The sequence below is a fragment of the Bradysia coprophila genome, chromosome X (genome assembly GCF_014529535.1).
Source record: "Bradysia coprophila strain Holo2 chromosome X, BU_Bcop_v1, whole genome shotgun sequence".
NCBI classification, from domain to species: domain Eukaryota; kingdom Metazoa; phylum Arthropoda; class Insecta; order Diptera; family Sciaridae; genus Bradysia; species Bradysia coprophila.
In genome coordinates this window covers 3607197-3618567 of record NC_050737.1, presented here as the reverse complement: position 1 = coordinate 3618567, position 11371 = coordinate 3607197, and the positions used below count along the sequence as shown (strand labels likewise).

The following is an 11371-nucleotide window of genomic DNA, read 5'->3' as shown; positions in this document are numbered from 1 at the left end:
TTGAACAAAATTCATATTCTTAGCAATTTTTCACTTATTTCCTGGTCGGTTTGCACGAACAAAGTGCAGTTGACGAGGCGTTGATACATTATAGTTAAGGGACCATAGAGCCGAATCCAAGTTCTTTTGAATTTTATTCATGTCATCGAAAATGTCTTTCCGTTTACCATCACAAACAATGAAGTTGATTAACCGTTTCGATTCATGAACGAAACGTACATTTTCTGCGCGGTTGAGATACGCTCTAGAAACCACTTATCATAACCTCAGTCAATTTGGGCAGACGCTCTTTCAGTTTTGGCAAAAATTTACAATCGAACGAACTATCACAGTACAGGCGGACAGCCAATTTAGTGAGTTCTTTATACTGGCAGATGTACTCAATTACATTTTCGTCGAAAGAACCCAGCTCTAATTCCATTTCTTCTACCCGTTCGTTGGAAATCGACAAATGGTGCAAATTCGCTGTATTTCCATAGCTGTGAATCTTCAGATGCTTCAAGGCCTTCAGAAAACGTGGCTGGTATTCAATCATGTCCGCTCGACCATGTACCCACAAACCGAGCCGTTCCAATCGTGGCAGGTGTTGATCGATCATTCCAATCATATCTACAGCATAGTGTACGTTGTTGTAGTGAAATGAAGACAAACTTTTGATCTGAGGATTAACTTTCATGAATTGGAGAACGTTTTGATTTGCGAATGGATAGCTAGATAGGCTCAACTCCTCCAGTGCTGGAAACTGCTGCTCAATGCAATCCGGTTCAGTGATGTCGATGATGTTATTCTCGAACCTTAATGTCTTCAAGTTTGCGAATTTTTGGTTGAAGCGTCGCATATTTTCTTTGCTTAGAACTCTCTCTACATGGAGGTTAACACGTGTGCTGGAGAAGTTCACTTGTTTTAATTGTGAGCCACAATTGTCGATGATTAATCTGAAAAATGTATCATTTCTGTGCTTGTCGAATATAATCTGCACATTTTGCAACTGGTTCCCAAAGTTCCGTAAAATGGCTGTTGTTTCCAGTCTGCTCTTACTGTTGTTGTTGCTCAGTCGAATCGTTTCGTTTTTCCATTCATATTTGAAGGCTTCAGCAGCTATATCTCTAAATTTTCGACACACTCCTGTTACTCTTGCAAGATCTGGTATGTTGAGCATACTGAAAATATTCAACAGGCAATCGAAGTTTAAATTGTCCAGACGCAACGTTGTAGCGACCATAGTTTGTAGAGTAATTGGAACCTGAGTATCCATTTTCCTAGAAATAAACGAAATAATCAGAAAAAAAGTCGACACAAAATTAGTTTGTTTCGCAAAATCCATCAATTTCAAATTCGTTAATTCGGGATACTGCAACCACATTTATGGCTTAGATGAAATCATTTAATGAAAAATTTTCCGTTCTTTTTTTGATATGAAGAAAAACCTTTAATTTTATCAAAAATGCAATTTTTTTATTCCAATAATTTTGATCAAAATTGATTCGGTTTGTTCCTGATATATGTTGAAAACTTTGAAAACTTTCACTCACCAAATAAACTTGCTTTAAAAATCACTTAATTTCACTGTTCAATGCATGCAATTTCAGACTGTAAAAATTTGATATTTTTCGCTTGACTTCACTACTCGATGTGAAAAATTCGAATGGGATAAAATCGCCTACCACTTAGCATAACTCACCAAAATTAACTAACTTTTTGTGGTAGTGGTGGCGCATCTCCAATATGCCATCAATCATCGTTTTCAAATGGCAATTGAGAGAATTAGAGAAATGATGATATCTCTAAAAAAAAACCCGAAATCTATATTTCTCCGACCGTACAAATAATTTCTTCCAACCACGAAAGTAAGCAGTCGGCATATCTTTAAGAAATGAATAGACAGATAGTGGCCGGCTAGATATTGTCGTTTGTATGATATTTGAAAGGTCCTTTTTATAGTACATTTTATACCTTGGTGTATATTTCGAGAATAACTTCGTATGTACAATTGTATATAATGAGCGCCAGCGAGTGTATATACAATTGTACATAAGAAGTGATTCGAGAAATATACACCAAGGTAGAACAATGTTTTATCTCCTGCAAGTTGATATTTCATACATTAGCGAAATAACCACAAAAATTTGGATTTAAAATTAATTAATTAAGCATGTTGTTTTAAAACGCATTCACAACAAAAAAAAAACATCATACAGAGAATCCTTTTCATTTCATTTATTTCATCTTAAAAAAAAATTCTGTTTACATGACCTGCGTAACTCTAGTTAATCCTTTATTTACTTACTCACACACATATACTATCCCCTCAACATTTCGTTCAAATCACATCATTCCGACTACTCTGATTGTTTGATCGATGTAGAAGTGACTAACGAACCACTACCGACACCAATTGCATCGCATTATGTGATTTGTTGGCGTAGTGGTCAGCATGTTTGGTTGATATGCTGCTGGTCCCGTGTTCGCTTCCGCCGTTCGGCGATTATTTTTTTTCAAATAAGTAGATGGAAAGTAAATTTACCCTAGGTGGGTTATGTGTGAATTATCCAATCGTATAGGCTGTGGTTATGTATGTGTTTGTGTTTATATGCAGAAACGCGTAATGTATGAAATATCAGCTTGCAGGAGATAAAAATCATTATCCTTCGAAAAAGAGTCTGACGTACCCATATTCATTAATGTTAATGTTCGAAGTTTCTTAATAGCGTTTGGTACAACAAGCAGTTAATACTTGCAGGATCTATTCCACAGTTCAATATAGAATGCTTTACATGAGACTCCGGCTGCATCTTTTGAAAAAGAAACAATTTGTTATTCAATGTTTTGGTGAATTTGCGAACCTCTAAAAATATCCAAAATTCATACAAAAATTCTAAGAAAGAATTCAATACATGCCAATATAAAAGTTTCAGAGATATTTGTAAAACAAAAAAATTGCCAAAGAAAAAATAATCTCAAAGTTGCCATCGTCGTATGAAAACTAACGACCACCTGCAGAAAGTACCAAGGTAATTAGGGTAGGAAAATTCCATAAATCGTCACAACATCAAAAATAGTGCCATCTCGGTCTTTCTTTCGAACAATACGTCCTGTATGAACCCCCACTACGACGAAAAATTGGTTAATTTTGGTGAGTTATGTTAAGTGGTAGGCAATTCTATCACATTCGAATTTCTCACCTCGAGTAGTGAAGTCAAGCGAAAAATATCAAATTTTCACAGCCTCAAATTGTATAAATTGAACAGTGAAGTTAAGTGAATTTTAAAGCAAGTTTATTTGGTGAGTTAAAGTGTTAGAAATCGGTGGACGTTACGGATTTTTATCAACAAATTAATTTTGTGTCGATTTTTTTTTCTGACTATTTCCTTTATTTCCAGGAAAATGGATACTCAGGAAATCGTTCCAATTACTCAACAAACTATGGTCGCTACAATGTTGCATCTGGACAATTTAAACGTGGATTGCCTGTTGAATATTTTCCGTATGCTGAGCCTTCCAGATCTTGCAAGTGTAACAGGAGTTTGTCGAAATTTTCGAGATATAGCCGCCGAAGCCTTCAAATATGAATGGAAAAACAAAACGATCCGCCTGAGTAACAAAGATAGTAACAGCAAATTGGAGTCAACAGCCATTTTACGGAACTTTGGAAATCAGTTGCAAAATGTGCAGATTGTATTCGACAAGCAAAGAAATGATACATTCTTCAAATTGATCATCGACAAGTGTAGCTCACAATTAAAACAAGTAGACTTATCCAGCACGTGTTTCAACGTCCATTTGGAGAGAGTTCTAAGCAAAGAGAATATCCAACGCTTTAACGATAAATTCGTAAACTTGAAGGCACTGAGATTCGAGAATAACATCGACGACATCATTGAACCGGAATGCATTGAGCAGCAGTTTCCAGCACTGGAGGAGTTGAGCTTATCTGGCTATCCATTCGTAAATCAGAACGTTCTCCAATTCATCATAGTTAATCCTCAGATCAAAAGTTTGTCATCATTTCACTGCAACACATTACAGGATGGTGTAGATATGATTAGAATGATCGATCAACACCTGCCACGATTGGAACGGCTCGGTTTGTGGGTACATGGTCGAGCGGACATGATTGAATACCAGCCACGTTTTCTGAAGGCTTTGAAACATCTGAAAATTCACAGCTATGGAAGTACAGCGAATTTGCACCATTTGTCGATTTCCAATGAACGCGTGGAAGAAATGGAATTGGAGTTAGGTTCGTGTGACGAGAATGTAATTGATTTCATCTGCCAGTACAAAGAACTCACTAAATTGGCTATCCGCCTGTACAGTGATAGTCCATTCGACTGTAAATTTTTGTCAGAACTGAAAAAGCATCTGCCCAAATTGACTGAGATTGAGATTTGTGGTTTCTGGAGAGATCTCAACCACACAGACATCGTGCATTTCGTGCATGAATCGAAACGCTTGATCAACTTCATTCTTCGTGATGGTAAACGGAAAGACATTTTGGATGACATGAATCAAATACGAACGAAATTGGATTCTACACATTGGTCCGTTAATTATAATGCATCAGCGCCCCGTCAACTACACTTTGTTCGTGCGAAACGACCCGGAAATTAGTGAAAAATTGCTGAGACGAAGAGTTTTGAACGATCGATCCAAGAACAATATCGTGAGCTTAAAATAGTAGATTTTGTACCAAAAATAATTCAAAATCTTAGATTGTAGGCGAATTAAAGTGACATCGAAAAGTGTAAAGTGTAAAGAATGTAATTTGAACAAATAAATTTGATTTTATGATATTTCAAAATGTTTAATTAAAAAAATATAATCCTGTTCCCTACTACCACTCCTTCTAGGAAAAAACACTGACATAATAGATTTTTGCATATTTTCTTACAACGTTATAAGTTTGTTGTAGTGAAACAATTAGCAAAGAATAAATTTAATATTTTTGTATGGAATTCGTCCCGAAGAGATTCTTCAAGATTGGAAAAAACAAAACGATTAAGACTAGTTCACCCGTGACGCAAATTGTTGCAAAATCAATTTTTTTTTTTATCAAACACTAGACTACTATTAAGTGAGTTACACACCCACTTAAGAGGAATCGATGTTTGGCTAAAATTGTAGTATACACTTTTGCGTGCCTCGTATTTCATATTACGACCGCAAAGGACCACGTACGCTTTAAATAAAAATTAGGTTTGGTTGTAGTCGTTTGACATAAACTGCTCAGTTTTCTCAGAGCTGGTCAAAATTCTAAAATCAGATCTAGTTTCTTTTGAAAGCTATTTTTGAAAAAGGATTCTAGTGGAAAGATTTCATTAAAAGTAAACTGAAATCCAGTATTTTCAGCAAAGCATCGATGCCTCTTAAACCCTGTCCATCCGAGTGGACCAACAGAAAGTCAGAAAGCAAGCTTGACGGATATGCAAAGCCTAAGAATGTCGTAGGGGGATTGGGTTAAAAATTCGATATAGAAGTGGAGTTGGATCTCTGGAGCATTTTGTTTTAGACATTGTTAGCAATATTGTTGCGTCAATTTTTGAGAAATTCTTTTCATTTACCAATTTTGTTTCACGAGGACGAAAGAAGAAGCATCGAACCGACATAGACATAACTCTTGACATAACTACGCAAAGCTTATTTTAATAATTACATATATTTCATTGAATTGTTGACTTTGAACAGATAAAAAATGTAATTAACATTCAGATAACCCAGACTTATTCTACCGAAGTCAACACGACCTTGACACCCGATTCTATCAGCTCCAAAATATCCATTGTCACGTCCATATCCACAACGAACGTGTTCGGGACGCGAACCGAAGCATGCGATTCCAATACCATTCTTGTACGACTTCACTAATGTTAATATTGATCGTTCCGTGTGTAGACGTAGAGTTACACAACTCTCTTTTCTTTCACTTATCGACTTTGGTTAATATTACACACCGATACACGTAACCTATTTGCCAGGATTTCCCGAGCGGATGGAATTTTGGCTTATAGGCGTACAGTCAATGATAACTTAGAAGAATCAATTACACTTCTGTTTGCCGAAGGGAAAAAACAACTCTTTCTTTTGAATGAAAAAGAACTTTATTCGCCAAATAATTTCACTTTGAAATAATTTTTAAGACAATTTTTTTTGTTTTTTTTCTAACAGTTTTCTCTTATTTAATTAATAAAAATTAGTTAAAAACACAATTTGTGAACACACAACGAGTTTCAAGTTTTCACGACGACGCGAAAAGATTTGGAGGTTACATAATTGTGAGAGTTCAATTATTCTTATGGGGTCTAATATGTGTATGTGAAAGTGGAGGTCATATTTTGGTAAAATTAGAAAAATATTTAGCTGTTATTGTTCTGCGACAATTTTTTAATTGCTTTTTGCGAGCATTAGCGGCGAGCATTTTAAAAGAGTTTGGGACCATAAATATTGAATTTAACGATCGCTTGTCCCATTATGATTTTTAGAAATTTGGAACATAAATAGTTTGTTACAAAGCGTTTGCCGCCTTTTTATTTGAAAGTTTTGGGGACACAAATAATTATGAAAATGGAAATCTGCGGTGGCATGATTTTAATGCTGCGTGTGCGACCGTATTTGAGAATGGACTCCTAATTTTAGATTAGGATGGGAGCGTATTTCGTTGATCGATTATTTTGATGTAGGTAGTGATGATTTCACTACAGTTTGGATTGGTTAAAATTTGTTTAAATGACCGACTTTTTATCTTTCGTAAATAGATGCGTTAGGGGTTTAGTGTAGAAAAAAGAAATATTATTTTTTGCCTAGATATAATTTTAATTTAGAGTTGAAAAGCATAAATAGCTTCTTAAAATTTCATTGTACAGATTTTCGAAAGATATTGCCATTTATTTGATGAAATATGAAGAAAATATAGCCATAATAACCACTTTCATTTAAGATTACCGACACTTTTTCTGTTTCTGTGTTTTACATGCACATGCAAAATTCACAACAAAGCAGAAAATGTGTCGGGTTTAAAAATTCTATGCGTGTATCGCATTTTAAGACTTCAAGTGTGCATTTGCATGTAAAAGATTTAAAGTCTTAACCGGACCTTGAAAAGTTATGATGAGAAAAATGAGAGTAGTGCAACAATGGATCTGGGCCCTCATCATCTATATGAGTAAGAGTGCTACAAAAAATTACCTAAAACAATGTATAACAAAAACAAAAAAAAAGCTCCAAATAAAGTCGAAGCATTATAATTTGATCGATTCTATTAATTTTTAAATAATTGTAGTTTTTCAAGAAATGATTTCGAAAACATTACAGTATAAAAGCTTACACATGCGCATTAGAGCTGTTTACTCGCGGTATACCTGCGGGTAATCCGTTCAAATGCACGTGTCTAAGCTTTTATACTGTAATGTTTTCGAAATGATTTCTTCGAAAACTACAATTATTTAAAAATGAATTAAATGAGTAGAATCGATCAAATTATAATGCTCCGACTTTATTTTGGAATTCTTTCTTTACTATTGATGCAAACGAAAACCAAGCCAAAATTTAATTAAGCATTCCAATTGTATGTAGAGTACAGCTGTCGAAAAATTAAATATCAATGTAAGTTTGTGTGGAATAAAAAAATTACTCGTGCACGGAATAACATTCTTTCATTGACTTCATTAAATCGGAAATAGATAAGGTAAGTCCAGATAAAATTCATACTGAATCGTCTTCGGCTCGACCAGCAATGCCCACACGTCTCGATAACAATTTTGACAAGAGGTACATAATGTTATATTAACTACACCTTTTTCGTCGTCTGTTATAAAAAAAACTACACCTTTTTCGTCGCCTTGATCGTTTCGTTACACGTCACAGTTGAACGCTTTGGAACCAATGTAGAATGCGATTATGTATCGTCCATAATTTTATAAAGCTAGAACTGTGAAGTGGTATTATATAAGTTCGAGGTGGCGTAAATCTCGGCGTAAATAGTTCACGACGGCGAACGAAAATATCTCTTCACATTTTCAGCTATATAAATACTTTAGCGTCTGACAGTTCGCTTGCTCTACCGTAAAGTGGATTTTATTGTAGAAAGAGAGAGAGATAATATGTTTTCATACAAAATTACGTCTATTTGTTAAAATGATTACAATTACAATTTTTTGATATCACTCCAAATCGCTTACAATCTTAGATTTTAAAAAAGGTGCAAAGTCTACTAATTTGTGCAGTGTCTTAAACCTATAGTTCTTTGATTGATTGAACAAAATTCATATTCTTAGCAATTTTTCACTTATTTCCTGGTCGGTTTGCACGAACAAAGTGCAGTTGACGAGGCGTTGATACATTATAGTTAAGGGACCATAGAGCCGAATCCAAGTTCTTTTGAATTTTATATCATGTCATCGAAAATGTCTTTCCGTTTACCATCACAAACAATGAAGTTGATCAACCGTTTCGATTCATGAACGAAACGTACACTTTCTGATGCGCGGTTGAGATACGCTCTAGAAACCACTTATCATAACCTCAGTCAATTTGGGCAGACGCTCTTTCAGTTTTGGCAAAAATTTACAATCGAACGAACTATCACAGTACAGGCGGACAGCCAATTTAGTGAGTTCTTTATACTGGCAGATGTACTCAATTACATTTTCGTCGAAAGAACCCAGCTCTAATTCCATTTCTTCTACCCGTTCGTTGGAAATCGACAAATGGTGCAAATTCGCTGTATTTCCATAGCTGTGAATCTTCAGATGCTTCAAGGCCTTCAGAAAACGTGGCTGGTATTCAATCATGTCCGCTCGACCATGTACCCACAAACCGAGCCGTTCCAATCGTGGCAGGTGTTGATCGATCATTCCAATCATATCTACAGCATAGTGTACGTTGTTGTAGTGAAATGAAGACAAACTTTTGATCTGAGGATTAACTTTCATGAATTGGAGAACGTTTTGATTTGCGAATGGATAGCTAGATAGGCTCAACTCCTCCAGTGCTGGAAACTGCTGCTCAATGCAATCCGGTTCAGTGATGTCGATAATGTTATTCTCGAACCTTAATGTCTTCAAGTTTGCGAATTTTTGGTTGAAGCGTCGCATATTTTCTTTGCTTAGAACTCTCTCTACATGGAGGTTAACACGTGTGCTGGAGAAGTTCACTTGTTTTAATTGTGAGCCACAATTGTCGATGATTAATCTGAAAAATGTATCATTTCTGTGCTTGTCGAATATAATCTGCACATTTTGCAACTGGTTCCCAAAGTTCCGTAAAATGGCTGTTGTTTCCAGTCTGCTCTTACTGTTGTTGTTGCTCAGTCGAATCGTTTCGTTTTTCCATTCATATTTGAAGGCTTCAGCAGCTATTTCTCTAAATTTTCGACACACTCCTGTTACTCTTGCAAGATCTGGTATGTTGAGCATACTGAAAATATTCAACAGGCAATCGAAGTTTAAATTGTCCAGACGCAACGTTGTAGCGACCATAGTTTGTAGAGTAATTGGAACCTGAGTATCCATTTTCCTAGAAATAAACGAAATAATCAGAAAAAAAGTCGACACAAAATTAGTTTGTTTCGCAAAATCCATCTATTTCAAATTCGTTAATTTGGGATACTGCAACCACATTTATGGCTTAGATGCAATCATTTAATGAAAAATTTTCCGTTCTTTTTTTGATATGGAGAAAAACCTTTAATTTTATCAAAAATGCAATTTTTTATTCCAATAATTTTGATCAAAATTGATTCGGTTTGTTCCTGATATATGTTGAAAACTTTGAAAACTTTCACTCACCAAATAAACTTGCTTTAAAAATCACTTAATTTCACTGTTCAATGCATGCAATTTCAGACTGTAAAAATTTGATATTTTTCGCTTGACTTCACTACTCGATGTGAAAAATTCGAATGGGATAAAATCGCCTACCACTTACCATAACTCACCAAAATTAACTAACTTTTTGTGGTAGTGGTGGCGCATCTCCAATATGCCATCAATCATCGTTTTCAAATGGCAATTGAGAGAATTAGAGAAATGATGATATCTCTAAAAAAAAACCCGAAATCTATATTTCTCCGACCGTACAAATAATTTCTTCCAACCACGAAAGTAAGCAGTCGGCATATCTTTAAGAAATGAATAGACAGATAGTGGCCGGCTAGATATTGTCGTTTGTATGATATTTGAAAGGTCCTTTTTATAGTACATTTTATACCTTGGTGTATATTTCGAGAATAACTTCGTATGTACAATTGTATATAACGAGCGCCAGCGAGTGTATATACAATTGTACATAAGAAGTGATTCGAGAAATATACACCAAGGTAGAACAATGTTTTATCTCCTGCAAGTTGATATTTCATACATTAGCGAAATAACCACAAAAATTTCGATTTAAAATTAATTAATTAAGCATGTTGTTTTAAAACGCATTCACAACAAAAAAAAACATCATACAGAGAATCCTTTTCATTTCATTTATTTCATCTTAAAAAAAAATTCTGTTTACATGACCTGCGTAACTCTAGTTAATCCTTTATTTACTTACTCACACACATATACTATCCCCCTCAACATTTCGTTCAAATCACATCATTCCGACTACTCTGATTGTTTGATCGATGTAGAAGTGACTAACGAACCACTACCGACACCAATTGCATCGCATTATGTGATTTGTTGGCGTAGTGGTCAGCATGTTTGGTTGATATGCTGCTGGTCCCGTGTTCGCTTCCGCCGTTCGGCGATTATTTTTTTTCAAATAAGTAGATGGAAAGTAAATTTACCCTAGGTGGGTTATGTGTGAATTATCCAATCGTATAGGCTGTGGTTATGTATGTGTTTGTGTTTATATGCAGAAACGCGTAATGTATGAAATATCAGCTTGCAGGAGATAAAAATCATTATCCTTCGAAAAAGAGTCTGACGTACCCATATTCATTAATGTTAATGTTCGAAGTTTCTTAATAGCGTTTGGTACAACAAGCAGTTAATACTTGCAGGATCTATTCCACAGTTCAATATAGAATGCTTTACATGAGACTCCGCTGCATCTTTTGAAAAAGAAACAATTTGTTATTCAATGTTTTGGTGAATTTGCGAACCTCTAAAAATATCCAAAATTCATACAAAAATTCTAAGAAAGAATTCAATACATGCCAATATAAAAGTTTCAGAGATATTTGTAAAACAAAAAAATTGCCAAAGAAAAAATAATCTCAAAGTTGCCATCGTCGTATGAAAACTAACGACCACCTGCAGAAAGTACCAAGGTAATTAGGGTAGGAAAATTCCATAAATCGTCACAACATCAAAAATAGTGCCATCTCGGTCTTTCTTTCGAACAATACGTCCTGTATGAACCCCCACTACGACGAAAAATT

General features: G+C 35.1%; 2 protein-coding genes across 2 annotated transcripts; one reads left to right on the top strand and one right to left on the bottom strand.

The window, feature by feature from the left end:
• Nucleotides 1-244: 244 nt before the first annotated feature.
• LOC119085666 lies at nt 245-1569 on the bottom strand. Its single transcript, XM_037196115.1, has 2 exons — nt 1533-1569; nt 245-1259 (listed from the first exon to the last, which is right to left on the bottom strand). Exon 2 carries the CDS (start codon nt 1253-1255, stop codon nt 245-247), a length of 1011 nt encoding a protein of 336 aa, XP_037052010.1. The 5' UTR covers nt 1256-1259; nt 1533-1569.
• A 1571-nt stretch (nt 1570-3140) lies between these two features.
• Nucleotides 3141-4791, top strand: LOC119083821. Its single transcript, XM_037193618.1, has 2 exons — nt 3141-3282; nt 3381-4791. The coding sequence occupies exon 2, from the start codon at nt 3385-3387 to the stop codon at nt 4609-4611; it is 1227 nt and encodes a 408-aa protein (XP_037049513.1). The 5' UTR covers nt 3141-3282; nt 3381-3384; the 3' UTR covers nt 4612-4791.
• The last annotated feature ends 6580 nt before the right edge of the window (nt 4792-11371 follow it).

Excerpts from the sequence above, each read along its gene's own strand:
- LOC119083821 (XM_037193618.1), top strand. The coding sequence starts at position 3,385 with ATGGATACTCAGGAAATCGTTCCAATTACTCAACAAACTATGGTCGCT.
- LOC119085666 (XM_037196115.1), bottom strand. The coding sequence starts at position 1,255 with ATGGATACTCAGGTTCCAATTACTCTACAAACTATGGTCGCTACAACG.